This window comes from Tachypleus tridentatus, chromosome 6 (assembly GCF_004210375.1).
Source record: "Tachypleus tridentatus isolate NWPU-2018 chromosome 6, ASM421037v1, whole genome shotgun sequence".
Classification (NCBI taxonomy): domain Eukaryota; kingdom Metazoa; phylum Arthropoda; class Merostomata; order Xiphosura; family Limulidae; genus Tachypleus; species Tachypleus tridentatus.
This window is the reverse complement of record NC_134830.1, coordinates 17867117-17884103: the sequence shown is the minus strand read 5'-3', so window position 1 is coordinate 17884103 and position 16987 is coordinate 17867117. Positions and strand designations below refer to the sequence as shown.

At 28.9% G+C, this 16987-nt stretch overlaps 1 protein-coding gene across 3 annotated transcripts in view; it reads left to right on the top strand.

Moving 5' to 3' along the window:
* Positions 1-16987, top strand: part of PCB (Pyruvate carboxylase) — a 119273-nt gene extending 102286 nt beyond the window's left edge. For all 3 annotated transcript variants that reach the window (XM_076503535.1, XM_076503536.1, XM_076503537.1), the window contains 5 exons: positions 1890-2134; positions 4619-4798; positions 6392-6640; positions 11159-11302; positions 13424-16987. In XM_076503535.1, coding sequence (XP_076359650.1) covers positions 1890-2134; positions 4619-4798; positions 6392-6640; positions 11159-11302; positions 13424-13675 — 1070 coding nt within the window. In that variant the 3' untranslated portion in view covers positions 13676-16987. The remainder of the gene's footprint in view (positions 1-1889; positions 2135-4618; positions 4799-6391; positions 6641-11158; positions 11303-13423) is intronic.

Genomic DNA, 16987 nt, shown 5'->3' with positions numbered 1-16987 from the left:
GTAAGTTTAACCCTTTTGGAATGACACAGTTATTAAATTCATTTCTACATATGTGTTAATGAGTTACGTTCAGAATTTAATTAAATAGTTTTACAATCTGTGTATAAAGAAAAAAAACAATATAATGTATGTTTATTTTTTAACATTCCTTTTGATAAAAAAGGAGTTAACACTTAGGTAACATAAAAATCAAACTGTAGTTTTCATGTCATGTGATCCACATACTGTGAAAAATCTTCATTTTAGCAGACGCTGCATGTAAACACACGTTTTCAATGTATATAAAATGCGTAGACAACAGTATACATCTGTGTGCCATTTTTCATATATGATACAATGTTTCACAACTATGTTCACTTGGAAAGAAAAATAAATTTTCCAACCATGCCCAACTTCCATACTTTGCTTTGAGATCTACAATGTACATGTAGTTAGTTGACACAAGTCTATATAATTGTTAAAAAGAGCTCAGCTTATATCATGCTCCACAAATTGTCTCTCAGTTTTGGATTGAAGTTAATCTAACTGTCATTAGTGTTGTTGTCTGTTTATGATAGTTTGTTGACTAAATATGCTATAGTTAGAGAAACAGTTAAACTGTATTTAGGTCCAAGTTTTATATTTTAGGTAATCATGTATTATCTAAGTTTTAAAAATCATATTTGAATAGTTTCATGATATATATACATGTTTAACTTGTTGCTTGGATTGTGAAAGTTTTGTAAACAAGATTGTATGTGTAAGTGCCATCTTGTTTTGGCAATGCTTCTCTGAGGGGAGTCTTGAAATGAATTTATGAAAACCTGCTGGCATCAGTTGACATATTGGCATGAATAAGACACAGAATTTGAAACGAAAATTGAAAATAAACTATAAGGGAAAAGGTGAGAAATTATGCATATGTGAAAAAATATGATTGTCTTAATGAATATCTGAGAAGACTTGAAAGGTACATACATATTCTTGTGTGTTAATTTGCAACATTTCAATGCACTATATGTTGTTGATAACATATAGAAATGTAGCAGTTCTAGAAAATAGAAAATAAAATACAAACATTCGCCTTAAGAAAACTTGATACTCATTTATGAGGTTGTAGAGATTATGGAAATGAAATGTCAAACTAAGAGAAAGTATTTTTTATACTTCATATAAAAATCGTTTTGTGTGGGAACTGTTCAGTTTGAGTGCAACTCACTGCATGAAATAAATTTTTATTTGAAATAGAAGAAAAACAAAAAGTCAACTGTTCTTCTGAAACTTCATACTTTTAGGAATGATCTTGTGAAATTTTGAAGAATTTAATCCACTAGTTTTATTTTTCAAAAATATTTCATGAGAGTTGTGTAATTTTTTCTGATTGCCTTAGATAATTTTTATAGCATTAATTTGGTATGTTGCAACACCTATTAGTCTTTCATCTGTGTTTTAATAATTACTGATGATATGTTCTTCTATAATAAATTTTGAGTAGCATCTACTGTTAAAATCACATAATTTGCAATTTTCTGAAATCAAATTTGTTTTTCTAGTCACATACATTGTTGATAGTTTCATTGTTTTATCATACTTATTTAGTCTCCCACTGATGCTGTGTGCCTGAAGATATGAAAGTTGTTGAATAGGCTTGTGGTTCTTGCATGTAGCTTTTCAAAAAGGGCATCAAATAGTTTAATTCTTAAGTGCAACTTACTTAAGAAACAAGTAGTTGTCACTACTTTTTGTTATACAAGTTACAAGCAGTAGGCCTACAAGCATTCATTCTGTACAATGTAAATCCCCTTGGGTAAATTTTTTTTCTTGCAGAACACATTCTTTCACTTTTCAGGAAAATTGTCATTAATTTGTAGTGGTTTTTGTTAATCATGTGTATCTGACTTTTTTTCTAGACATTGACCTCCAAACGGTTAGCAAGTACTCAGCTTTCTGGGAGCAAACACGCACCTTATATGCTCCATTTGAATGTGCACTCACCATGAAAAGTGGCAATGCCGATGTCTATGAAAATGAAATTCCAGGTGGCCAGTATACCAACTTGCAGTTTCAAGCCTTTAGTCTAGGGTTAGGTGACCAGTTTGAGAAAATTAAGAAGACTTATGCAGAAGCCAACAAACTTCTTGGTGACATTATCAAAGTAATTTTTCTGACTTGTATAAGATGTTTAAAATGCTCAGTTATTAAACTTAAAATACTTTTGTGAACACAATGTATAGAAAAGGCACAAAATGACTGTTGGAAATCAGTGTGATATATGTAAGTGTTTTCATTTCTAGCTAAGGCATATATGTAAAAGGATTTAGGGTAAATATCTGCATAATTTCTCACTTAACCCTTTTTCTGTTGGATTAGTATAATATACAAAAATTCATCCACACAGTTGGATACTTTGAGAATTTGCACTATCACTTGATACAGCTTGTTTATCTTTACAAAATTTGGTATACTTTTAGTAAAGATTACAAGATTTTGTGTACAAAAAAATCGGTTTTTAATGAAATATTTTTACTAAAGATTTAATTTCATGTTATGATTTAAAAAAACTATTCTTTATTCTAAAAATCTTAAATATCATTTGCATAATCTCAAAAACCTCCTAAATACCTTTCAAATGTTTGTTTTCAGTAAGACTTTAAATTTTGTATTTTCTATACCTAACTCCGTGGGCTTTTTCAGTTGACCAACCTTGTAACTGTCATTAAAAAAAAAAAAAAGGAAATAAATATAAATTATGCTTTTTATCATAACACTAAAATGCAAATAGCTAGTCTAAATAGCTTAAGTCTCATAACACTTATATTTTCAATAATATAAAATTGACCTTTAGTCTTGGCTGTGTTTTAGTGGACTAGTTTTTTGTATTATACAGTAACATTTAAATTATTATGTTATGTATGTGTATAGATTATTACTATTTAGAAATAAATTATTAAACTTTTTTGTCCTAAAATATAGAACACTAAATCTAGAAGAAAAGTAAACAATTATCACTTCTTGCTGTGACGTTTAAGCTCAGTTGCTGCTGTACATAGGTTGCTAAGCCTTTTAAAATTTTGTATGTGGAGGATGTCAAACAAACTTTTAATAGGTTTTATATATACCGTTGAATAACCAAACAAACGTATATAATTATAATGATGCTGTGGAAATCCACTATAATTTATTAAGCTAGGTAACTAGGATGTATTTAGATTTTAAAAAATATGAAATTTAAACAGACTAAAGACACAACCTATTTTAAGAAATCTTGGATTCAAAAATTGTGGGAGCCTAGTCACAGATTAAAATGGCTGAGAAAACCACAAAGGAGACATTTCTAAGCTATTGATTAGTTATTTACATGTCATATACTGTAATCAGAGTGTGTAATGGATCATTTCAAAAATGGAAAGAGTTGAATGAGGCCACCATGTTTGATTCAGTACATAAGCCTTATCTCGGCAAAATAAAAAGATACGACGTTTTTATTTTATATTCTAGCTTGATAATATTAGTAATTTGAGTTCCTAATTTGTATGAAGCTATAGACTTAGTATTTTGACATTACAAACATCTTATTTTAAACAGTGCTGCATTCAACATACCAATACAAAAAGTTGTGTTTTGTAGTTCAATAAAATTTTGATGACACAGCCTTTTACCTGTGACCCAATATGAAAGGTTTAACAAAAATGATTTTGGTCTTCTTTTTTTTACATAAGTATTATGTTCAGTTTATGTATTCATACCATGCAATATTGAAATAGTTAGTTATTTTTGGAAAGATTGGAGTGTAGAATCCTTGGGTTTACAAAGGTATTTAATTTTGATCATGACTGTTTCCATAATAGCCTGAGAACTTTTATTCAGTTACTTTCAGTTCAACAAAATAATACTTAAAAATGCATAAATTTCTATAACTGTGTAATGTTGCATTACAAGACTACTTAGGTCAAAATAATTTTATCAAGTTAAACTGCTTGGAAATTTCTAGATATCTTCTGTAAAATAGTTTGTTTGTTTTCAAGTTCAGAAAAGTAAACATAAAAGGTTTAACAGGGGTGTGTAATAAGTTTAGTAAAAATTATCAGAATATTCATCTGTTTCATTAGGGCAAAAACCTTGTTTATTCCATGTTTTACAGCATGCATGAGAATATTTTTGTTTAAAATGAATAAATCGTGTATTGTCACAGATTTTATCCAAGAAATAGATTTGTAAACCCAGTTTTTTTTTTGTTATATTCTATTCAAAAGCATATTTTATTTATAAAGTACTGCTTTAAATTATGTGATGTATTTTGTATATTTTATAATATTTTGGTTTAAAGATATAGTTAATCACTTCAGGTAAAAAGCAGTTATGGTCAACTTCTTAGCTAAATGACTTAATCAGTTATAAGTGCATTTTTTAGGATGTTGATATAATTCTTTTCCACTGCATGATTGCATTATTTGTTACTTTTATTCAAATTTTGTGTCAGTTCAGTGTAATACCTGATTATCAGTAAACTTGAATGATTTAGGCAGTTAATAAAATAAGAAAAAAAAGTTGTTGACAGGAAATAAAGAATGTATATAACCAGTACAGTTTTTTGACAGAACAGAATATGAACAATCTTTTTTATCAACTTTGTAATTAGGTAACTCCCTCATCCAAAGTTGTTGGTGACCTTGCACAGTTTATGGTTCAGAACAACTTAACTGCTGAAGAAGTAGAACAAAAGGCAGAAGATTTGAGTTTTCCAAGTTCGGTCATTGAATACATGCGGGGTTATATCGGAGAACCTCCTGGTGGTTTTCCAGAGCCACTGCGCTCCAAGGTAACTGTATTTTAATATATTTATAAAATTATTTAAAGAATTAAATACTTGTTTTATTATTGATTCTAATGAATAAACTTCTTTCTAGCATTAATTTTTCCTGATAATAGTTTATTATTGCTATATCAATACTATGTGCTTGTCATAAGAAGTTACTGATTACAAAAGTTGTCATCACAACAAAATAACATTTGAAATGTCAAAAACAAAATATTAATGATCATTGAGCTGTGCAAATTATTGCAGTAAGTATTTTGTCCCATCAGTGATTTTCTACTTTAAGAAAAATAAATCGAAACATAAATTTGTCCATATACGTGTATTGAAATAACAGTACCAGTTCGAGTACATGATGGATCTTTGTTTCAAACCTTTGTTCCATCTTTTATATCTTCTATAGGCTATCTTCTATAGCCTGTTTTATTATTTAAAAAAAACCATGTATTTTAGTTGAATATATGTTTTATTTAATAATTAAGATTATTGAAAAATAAAGATAATTAGTTAGTTATAAGCTAATAAATTACAAATAAGAATTACTGTAAAAAATACTTAAGCCTGCAATGGTAATCTTCAAGTGTACAATACTTTAGCATTATTATCATGATGTCAAGATTTTCCACTATAACTTACTTCATTGAAAATATATGAGCCTACTATGGTAACCCCCAAGTACACAGTGTATGATAACTATATCATGGTATCAAGAGTTTCTAATATAATTTACTTCAGATGATCACAGTATTGAGGTTAGTGTGTGATGGCTTGCTGCAATGTGGCCACTGTGTCAAGAATGGTATGCTTTTCTTTACTGGATGATGAAGGATGAAAGTTTTTAAATTCTTCAACGATCACAAAAGACTTATAATTTCCTTATAACAATTAATAAATTAGTAGTGAGATGTGGTACAACATAACCCCCTGGCTATTTTAAATTTTGTTCATGTTCCACTAATTATAGCATGCATGATCCAAGAAACAAAATAAAAGTTTAGTACTTTCAGATATGGCCATTCTGAAAAGTCAAGACAGCGCTTGCAAGGGTCTTTCTGATTTTGATTAACAAGGTCGAAATTACAATAAATTTGGTTTTTGGCATGTAATGAATAATAGAATTTGGTAAAATAAGTGTTTAGTAAACATGGCTGTCAAATCTTGTTTTATTGAACTGGAGATTAAGGAATACTTTTCTCATAGGGCTGTGTTTTATTGCAGAACATGTTAATATATTACAAAAGGTTAGAGAATTTGTGTGGTATTTCTCATTTAAGAGAACTATTAATAAAATTTACCTTTCATTCCTTTCTCAAAATAAATAGTGGTTATTGTTTTACTTGATTGAATTATATTAAACTATTTGAAGGTCTGTCTATAGTAAATGTAAATTTTGATTTTTGTTTAAATGGTTGATAACACCCCGTTTTTTGTACTTTTTGAGAATTTAAGTAATATTGTTGAATAATGTGATGCACTACCAGTATCTCGAGCCCTCTTAATCATAACATTGATATCTTACATATTGTAGTTATTAATCACTAAAATATCTTATTAGCTAAATTATCACATTTCAAGTTTTCTAGCATTTTGTTTTAGATATTGAAAGGACTGACACCTCTTAAAGGCAGACCAGGAGAGAGTCTTCCTTCATTGGATTTTGACAAGTTAAAAGCTGAACTTTCAGAAAAGCATAACATCAAAATCAGAAACACGGATGTCATGAGTGCTGCAATGTATCCTAAAGTATGTGACGATTATCTTACCTTCAAAAGTGAATATGGACCAGTCAACTTGCTAGCCACACGGATTTTTCTTGTGGGCCCCAAAGTTGCTGAGGAGTTTGATGTAAGGATTTCATAATTGTAAAAGTACCCATATGTTTGACTGATTCTTTTACATTTTTTTTTGTGTAAAATATATTTTAGATGAGATTAGCTTTATTCCTTATTTTGTGGGTTTTTTAATGAAAAGACAATATTGTACTTTTTAGGAATATTACTTAAGTAAATGTAATATAAGAACACAGTTGTAAAATTCTGTAAGAGTGGAATTGCCCTTCTGTTGTAGTTATCTTTCTACCTTTTATAAAAACTTGACATAAATTTAGTAGTACCTTGTTCATCTTGTTAATTTTAATTTTGAAAAGAAGTTTTTACTTGGCTTTTTGTATCATCTTGTTTCCAATTGCACAAGTGAATATTCCAAGGTATGGATAAAATCAATTTTGACAGAGAATGTATCCTCTTGAGCCTGATTTTTAACCCCTAAATGGCAACTATCATCAACTTGTGTTTTTGAGAAAAAGGCAGCAATCATCAATATGATGATACAGGCTAAAAACATTTAGTTGGCAACTCCCTCACACTGTAGTGACTGTACACACTCAAAGCATTGTGTCTGAGTCATTTTCTCAATATAAGTCATGGAACAGTAAAGGAAGGGTGTGTCAGCTAAGGAAATGAAGCAAAAGCGTTTTTCATCAAAAGATGAAACTGGAGTATTAGCATGTGATAATTATTCTAATGAAGAAGAAAATGTTTCAGATTTTTCATCATCAAATTCAACTGTTTATAATCTCTGAATGTGATACAGATAATGAATTAGAATCCATTGGTTCCCAGTGGGTAAGGTGTCATGATTTTGATCCATTTATTCACTCTTTTGATAGTAAAACACTGGACTCCCAGATAGATTTAGGCTTACAGACAAATCTAAAGAATATGAATATTTTATTGCTATATTTGATCAAAGTATAATGTGCAAGAGACAAACAAATATTATGAGTTTTGTAAATCCTTCAATTCAGAAGTGAAAGTAACGCTCCCTCTGCTTCATAAAATGAGAATTGGGAAGATACAACTAATGACAAAATGTGTGCTTTTTTCTCTGGTGATGCTTATGCTACATGTAATAATAATAATAAAGCATATATTGACTGATTATTGGAAAAATGATCCCCTTTTAGGAACTCCAGTTTTTCTAAAATACATTGCTCGAGATCAATTCAGGGAGATTCTTGGATATTTACACTTTGCAAGTAATGAAGAACTGAATGCAAATGATCAATTATGGAAAGTTTGAGTAGTGTTTACAGTGGTGAAGAATAAAGCTAAGGAATCTTTTTTTCCATTTGAAAAAGTAATTATTTTTTGATCCTTTTCAAAGGTTGCATTGTTTTCAAGCAATATTCAAGGCAAGCTCCATAGATTTGGAATTAAGTTCTTTGTATTATGTGATTGTGAGACAGGAGTTGTAATAAATAAATTATATATTCTGCAAGTTATTTAGGTGTCCCTAAAGATCCCTGATTAGGATTTTCAGGATCAGTTGTCAAGCAATTAATGAAAGACTACCTTGGAAAAGGTCTTATATTAAATACTGTAATTATTATACAAGTACAGAATTATGCAACTTTCTTTTGAAAATAAGACTGGTTTTTGTGGAACAGTTAGAACTAATTGTAGAACATGCCTAAATTTGCACCTCTTAGAAGAGGGGAAATGTTGAGACCAAGAAGCAAGTGAATATTTTCTCTTCAATGGAAAGATAAACATCTTGTTACTTTGGTTGGTACAGTACATAAAGATGAAATGAAATGCAGTAGAAAGGATGATTACAAAACTAAAGAACCAATAATCAAACCCGATATGGTTTTAGATTATATTATCAACATAAGGCTAGTTGACAAAAGTTACATGCAAATTGGACAAATTGATTGCCTTCGTAAATGTGTGAAATGGTACAAGAAGCTTTTTTTAACCTAATTGATATCTCAGTTTTGAATTCTTACAACATGTATCTAAAAAACTTAGCAAGAAGCCATTATTGAGGCAGTTTAGTTACAATGTAATTTACCAATTATTGGGAAGGTATGAAAGGGTGACAAGACCTTTCCCAATAAGATGTAGCCTTACTGTTCCTGATAGACTTGTTGGAAAAGAAGCATTTTATCAGCACTTTTTAAAAAACATTCCATCCTCAGGAGCTAGAAAAAGTGGACAAAGACAATGTCATGTATGTATGAATACAATAAGAAAAGAAGTAAGATGATGACTACCTGGTTTAAAGAATGTTGTAGCATTGTGCATTGGAGAATGTTTTCGTGATTTTCACACCACTTAAAACACATTTGAACTTGTAATAAATAAGCCTTTATTATACTTTATTTTTCATTTTCTTTCATATTTTGTTCAAAATTCATAATAAAAATGCTAAAGATTATGTTTAAGAAATCGTTTTTCCCAATTTTTTACGTCTGAGCTGCTATCTACAATATTTGCACTGTTTAAGGGTTAAAGAACTTTGCAAAATGTAAGAATATTCTGAGAAATGCATATTCAAAACATACAAGCAAATGTTTTCAGTGTTTTCATGGCTCATGAGTACTTGCATGTGTACATTATTTCATATGTATTTCAGTCAGTTTGCATTGTTATTCAATATTAATAAAATACCAAGTTTCAAACTATTGGATGCACTTAGTACATTTATAATTAGAAACTTGCTGAAATAATCAAACTTCATTTGATAATTCTTTTTAAATAGCTTTTGGAACTGATTTTGCTAGATGTTGATCAAGATGTTTAATCTCCTATAACAGTAATCTTCCATCTTTAATATATTAAGAGGTTATTCCCTATTTTTAAGTGGTTTTTTTATGCTTCTTGTTACTAATTCTGAAATTTTGAGTTAACTAATCATTTAACAGTAAGCCTACATTTCAAAAATGAGTTTCTGAATGTACTCTAAGCTTGTGTGTATATTGTTCACTGCATTGTTTTAGAATATTTATATATTTATGTGAAATTCACAGAGGTTTTACTGCAGATTTCCAAAACGGTGTAAACTTACATGTATTAAGAAGTAATCTGAATCTCTTATTTTAGGTAATAATGTTTTAAAATCAGTATATAAATGGCAACATATAATATCTTTATCTTGCCATATTAAAGAAGTTTGAAAGCCATTTTTAAAAAGAACACTAGCCACACTATTATGGATGTTGAAACATACACAGAAAAGACTCATTTTAACTGTCATGAAGGGACATCATTGTTTAGAGATTTGGTTTCTCTCTGTTTAGTAAAGTATTGAAAACATTTGACAAATTTTTATCCTTCTATAATTTTATTGTTTGTTAAGTGAACTGCTTTCTTTGTTAAAGGCTCAAACATACTTAAACCTTTGAAAGGCTGGTTTGAAGCTATTCTAACTAGTAAATAAATTTCGTAAGATTGATTGTGTGATCTGGTAGTATGAATCATTTTAAAAGTGATCTATTAAAGTTAAAATTATTTATGATATTTTTCTGAAAAATGTTTTAGACTGACTCAATTTTGAAAAAAAACAAACCATTAAGCACTGATGTCATATGGACCTATTATGTCAAGAAAACAAATACATTTTTTCTATACTCAACTCCAAAACTGTGGACTAAGTGTATTGCTTAGTAAAATAATTAATGCAATATATTTTTTCATTCCAATACACATTTTGGAAACAGTAACTCGTCCATCTAGCCACCTTTAACCCATTCACTGCGACTGGGAAACATACATTCCAGCCACATTAATAAACTTATTTTATAATTTGGTATAAAATAAACTTGTAAACAGTTCACTATAGTAAATTTAAAATGTGGTGACCTGTGTCAAAAGTAAACCAGCTTATGGTTTTTAGTAACTTCCTAAATCTACTTTATTTCTTGAAGTTACTATAAAAGATAAAAAGATTATGGAGTAATTGTTTTAGGTTAAACAGATTGATATATGGTAATAGTTTTGAAATAACTTCTTGGAGAAGATTTTGTAACTTGAGCTAGGTGGAGTTAAACAGATAGTTGATAGTAAGAATTGAAAACTGTCAAGAGTTTCTTTAAAAATTCATGATATTATGTAAAGCGTAAAATAATACGTTTACATAAGTTTTGTTATAGTAAATTTTAATTATTACAAGTGCTAAAATATTTCTTTGAGTTGTATTTTTATTACTCAGTATATCTGAGAGAATTCAAAACTCATTGGAGTAAAATTATTACAAGTCTTGAGTGTAATTACTTTTCATACAGGTCCTATACTGTATATAATACCTTGTCCTTATATAGTACCTTTTGTTACATTAAGTATTAAGTTGTTAAAAATACAACACGTAAAGAAAACTTTACATTTCTTTTCATTTAATTTTTTTAAACTCCTTAAGATTGAACAAGTTATACATGTAGTAACAGAATTTCTTGAATTAGTTATTTTCATGTCACATATAGAAATCAAACCTAAATATTGAGGACATAAAGTGACAAACATAGTATTTTGGAACTTATGATTAAATCAAACTTTTAACTTGCAGATGCTGTTATAATTTCAGGTTACTATTGAAAAAGGTAAAACATTACACATCAAAACACTTGCTGTAAGTGAGGACCCAACCAAGTCTGGAGAAAAAGAAGTATTCTTTGAACTGAATGGTCAGCTGAGGTCTGTGTTCATTAAGGACAGTTCGATAATTGAGGTAAGTTGATGTAGTTACTAAAATCTATTTCTTAAACCCCAAAAAGCTACAGGAAAACTAATTGTTAAATTTTTTGCTTCAGTGTTAGAGTCAAAGGAACTCAAGATAGTGATTGAACTTTGATATGGATACTTGATCTCTTGGAGTATGTGAACTCACAGAAGTGATTAAAACTTGATTAAAGAACCAAAATTCTTGTGAAAAATTTACATTTCTGATAAAACATACACCTGAACATTTTCATGTCATGTTTCTTTGTTTGTGATGTAGAAATAACTAACTCAGTACTTTACTAAAAACACACACACACACTTCTTCCAAACCTCTCTGGGCAGATGTATATGTTATAAAATTATCAAAAAAAGCAAAAATATAGGTAAAAAGTATACAGAATACTTTTGTCATTATCATTACTTAAATTAAGAAAAGTAAAGTTCACACAGTATTCTTACTGAACGTTTTGAAACAACATCCAAACAATTTGTTTTACATAAGTTAGGTGTTCTTCCTAGTATTCTGCTGAAGGAACCTCTGAAGATGTGAATAATTGTGTAGAGTAGACCTGTTATAGGTAACTGGAATGGTCAGCAAGTAATTCTTGATGGCAAGAAACCCACTTGAAATGTATCTGAAAATGACTTGGGAAGGTTCAAACGTTCTCTGCTTATCAATGAGTGTTAATATCCATACCAGCTGTTCTGAGATACATTGATCAGCAAGAAGTTGTATATCATGTGATGCATTAATAATTAAATAATTTGAAAACTGTTTAGTTTTTTTTACTATACATTGATATTAGATAAAATATATATTCAGTTAAAGATTGATTGATTATTATATAAACTATTAAAATACATTTAATGAAGCAGGTTGATAAAGCAAAATGTTAGTTATAAATAGTGTTTACCATATATGGCTGATATTTCCCCATTATGTTTATGTGACTATCAAGGAGACACATTGAAGAAATATCAACTAATTTTATCCATTAGGAACTCTCAGCTACAACTCTGTGATAATCCACACATTTAGACCAAAGCACATTTCAGTCTTAAAATTTTCCAATCTAAAGATCACTTCTTTAGCTCACCAGGCTAACAAAGCCAAAGAAAAAATATCCTTTACCATTGCAGTTGATAATTTGCAGGGTCATACAGCAGATCAGGTGGGAATGTCTTTGAGAATAACTTTTTCACATGTTTCAGTCTATAAAGATTTATCAAGAAGAATGCTTAAACATAAAAATATACAGAAGTAAAATATGCTAATCAGTTAGTACTTAATGAGATGACTAAATGCACATATGTTTTTGTGAAACACTAGAAATAGAATAGCCATTCTCTTTATATGTATGTTCTTCCTAGATTATAATTAATTTTTAGAAAACATTTTTATAACACACTTACTTAGGTATAATTTTGGCCCCTTGCTAGTACAGGAGTAAGTCTATGGATTTACAATGCTAAAATTGGGGTTTGATTTTCCTTGGTGGGCTTGGCAGATAGCCCGATGTGGCTTTGCTGTGAGAAAAATACAGATATAATTTTGATAAGAAAAATTAGTCATTATTTCCTATCATGTGATGGGCATTCAAATTGTTATTACATAGTTTCAAAGCATACTTCTCAGAAACAACTCCCTTCTATGTAAATAAAACAACCTTAAATTTTACATTTTAAGGAATACTTTCTGAAACTGTAGTCCATAAATTTTTTAAGCTTCCTTCAGCCATTTAATCTTGATGTCAAGTAAAAGTATATTCCATCAAATGCTAATTTATATTTTTGATCCACAAGGATAATTCAGTTTCTCATGTTAGAAATGTGTTTTCACTGTCTCTATACTACATCTGTTATTCTTATTTAAATGGTAGCATCAATTATGTTTTTCTGGATGTTTAAATAAAACCTTTATTATAAAGTTTTTAAATGTAATAGCTAAACAATTAAAATATAAAACTTGTAATCTTGTTGCAGCTCTTTCTATCATAACAGACTTGTATAGCTGTTCGTTTTGTGGCTGATCTGAAAAAGTTCTGAGATTTTGAAAATTTAAATTTCTTCACACTTCAAGAATTTCTTTTTACACCTCTGTCACTAATTGCTATCTGGATTTTTTCAGGATCCAAGGCTTCATCCCAAGGCAACTAAGGGAGTTCGAGGTTCAGTAGGTGCCCCAATGCCAGGCACTGTCATAGATATTCCAGTAGAAGAAGGCCAGAAGATTGAAAAGGGAGCACCTTTGATTGTGTTGAGTGCAATGAAAATGGAAATGGTTGTACAGGCTCCCATTTCAGGCACTATCAAAGCCTTGCATGTTACAAAAGGCATGAAGTTAGAAGGAAATGACTTACTTCTTGAAATATCTGAATGAAACATTCAAGTATTCTGAAGTTATACACAACATAGTTTTGATCTTTTAATTATTATGATTAACGTATATATCTTGATTTTTATACAAATAACAAAGTAGGTACAGTGCACTGGTGCTAATACTCTATATTAGACTACTACTAACATTGCTTTGAATTTGCTGTACAATGTAACAAACTGATGCAGAATTCTCACATGTAGAATATCTTACACATGCTGGCAAATGTTTAACTATTGTATATAAGAAAAATAACATTAAAACTTGATTAAAAAAAAACATTTAGAGGTTTAATAAAAACAACAGCTACTTTACAATTATGTAGTCTGGCATTACTTCTTGCATTTAATTGCTATGCAAGTAGATGAACTCATTTGCTTTACATTCCTAGGTGTGGATTTAACTCCTTTGCTGCTAAATCTCATCATTAATATGAATACATATCTTGCCATATGTGAGCCAAAAGATGGTAACTCATTGTAGTACATCATTTACTGATTTATGGTTATTTTGTTTAATCACACTTAATCCTATGTATCGCAGAAAACTTAACCATCGAACATATTATCCTAATTTCTTAAAACTTGTAAAATTGCATGCTAAGTTGTACAAATTTATTGTTTTGATTGGTAAAAATGACTTCCAGTTCATAGTTGCAGACTTACACTTTTGCATTTGCCACATAAAATATTATAACTACCATTGTCTACATTAAATATATTAACAATACAAGGTGAGGGTTTATTAATATGTTTTAATGTATGTTTATACTGCAGTCTATTGAGAGAAAATTTGTAATATGTTGTTTCAACTCACAAAATATTAATTAATACGATACTTTTATTTTCAATTTTAACATTAGTTTTACTACAGTGCATATGCTAGAATGAATTGTATATTGACTCATAGAAATACTTTCTGCAGTTTTTTTTTGCAGAAGGATTATGGAAAAATCATAGTGTAGAGATTATTTTTTGATGTGAAAATTGTTTGTTTGTGTGAAAGTCTGTTAGTATGAATACTTGTATTATTCTAATGATCTATTCTAACAAAACTAGTTCTACAGGAACTTTTTTTTTTAACACAATTCAAATTATTTGGTGAATTATTCTGAGATTTGTGCCATTGCAAATTTAATAGGAAGCCAGTTTAACATAAACTTCAAAACTACAATTTTGTAGGACTTATTGACTTTACAGTATATTGATGTTATAAAAACAAATGTTAAAATATAGATTTTTCATTAGCCCTGTTATGGTTTTAAGAGATTCACAGAAGTGAAATAGACTAAAACAAAATTTATCGTAAATTATTAACATGATCGAGGTTGTTTTTCTTTCCTTCTTAATTTTGTATATAAGTTTCAACTACTTGTTTTAATAATTAATCTATAATCTGAATTTCAAAAAATCCAAAATGAGATTTATCTTACTAGATGGTACATTATTATGTTGAAACTTTGCACTAACGTAACATTATCAAGTGATTTTTCCTTCATCTACTGATAATGTGTAAAGTATAGAAAATAAAAAATTAACTAGTACTGCTTTGGTAAATGGCACATTCATGTAGCTTCATTATTCATTAGTTTGAATATCACAGTGAAGTTCATTCAGTGAGGATGAATCTCAATATAGAAAAGTCTTCAATATGAAGATACTTTATCTTGTAACTGGTTCATCACAAAATGCATATGTAAGTGTGAAAACATTTTGAAATGTGAACATTTTCTAAGGAAAAGATAAGTGATTGCTGGTGTATGGTAATTGTAACTAATTGCAATTTTTCTTCAATACATTGGAGTCTATTCTGAAGCAATTTGAACTGAGCACTAAATGCAATTTGTTTTTACTTTCTTGTTTCAAAACTGCAATTAATTTGTAGATGTAAAGTAACTGTAAAGTTATATACATACACCCACATAATTGTATATATATTTTAAAGGATTCTTATACAGAAATGTTTTTTGCCTGCTAATTGCCTGTTATTTATCTGTCATTTATAAAAACTTACATAAACGTGTACATTATTTAATTACAAAGATTCAAATCATAACCCATTAAATGCAGTTACAGGTTTGTAACTTGTGTATTAGAACTTATATTATTGTGTATGTGAATAACTTTTAGTTCTGACATCAGTGGTTATTAACCGAGAGAGCTACCTACATAATAATTCATTTTTATTTGCACATTGTACTTTGTACAACTACATTATTATTCTGTTACAGCTTTTGTTTCAATACAATGAAAATAGTGTTTCAATCAATCATTCACATAATACTGACCGAGTTAAAGCAAACTACATGGATCTTATCATTCTATTTCTCTCCTTCTGTAAAGGGGTTCTATTAAAAAGTATTTTCATTATATATTTACCTTGAAAATAACTTCTGCAATATGTTAGAACTGATTTATCTCTTTTCTTTATAAATAATATTGTGTTACTAATACTTAAATACAGCTATTAGTTGCAAATTGCTATTGCCATTTATAAACATAATATTCTGACATTATAGTAATAGTGGGAGAAATATCTCATAAAAAACAACAACAAAAAAACAACAAAAAAAAACTGATGTATTTGTAGATTTCTAACAGTGGGAATGGCAGAGCTATACATTTACATGAGCAATAATACTTAAAATCATTTAACATAGTTATTGGAAAGTTCTTTGGATGTATAGTCATCAAATAGAATAACTAGGATTTTTTTTTAACATTTTAGAATTTTTTAAAGGGTTTTCAGGGTAGGAGGGAGAGCTGCAGAATACAACTTTATTTTTTAGGTGAAGACTAACATACAAAAAAAGTCATCAGAATGGAACTTTTTTCTCTATCTTTACATGGTGAAATAAATGTGAGATCACTTAATTTTTATATTGTATATTAATCAGGGTGGTATTAAGTTATATCCTAACATTAACTAACAAACATGTATTTCAACTAAATAATTGCTCAAATCCATTTTCATTTAATAAGTCAGACAATATTTACAGGAAAAAAATATATAGTCAGCACAGGTTGCTTTGCCCTTAAAGTATGCATCTATATACATACACACCATAATTTGGAATCCATCTTTTTGGGTATACTTATGTGTGCTTAAAATAGTTTTCAAACAAAATTAAATTTGCACTGAATATTTTAGGATAAATTAACCTTGAAAGAAGAACCTCTCTTCTTATCATTAGGGTGTACAAATATCATAAATTTTGAACTTTAGTTTTAAAAGTTTTGATTTTCTTTGCAAATTATAGTTGTTATTGATAGTTGCAAGATTTATTGATGTGACAATAAAATTTTGAAAACTAAA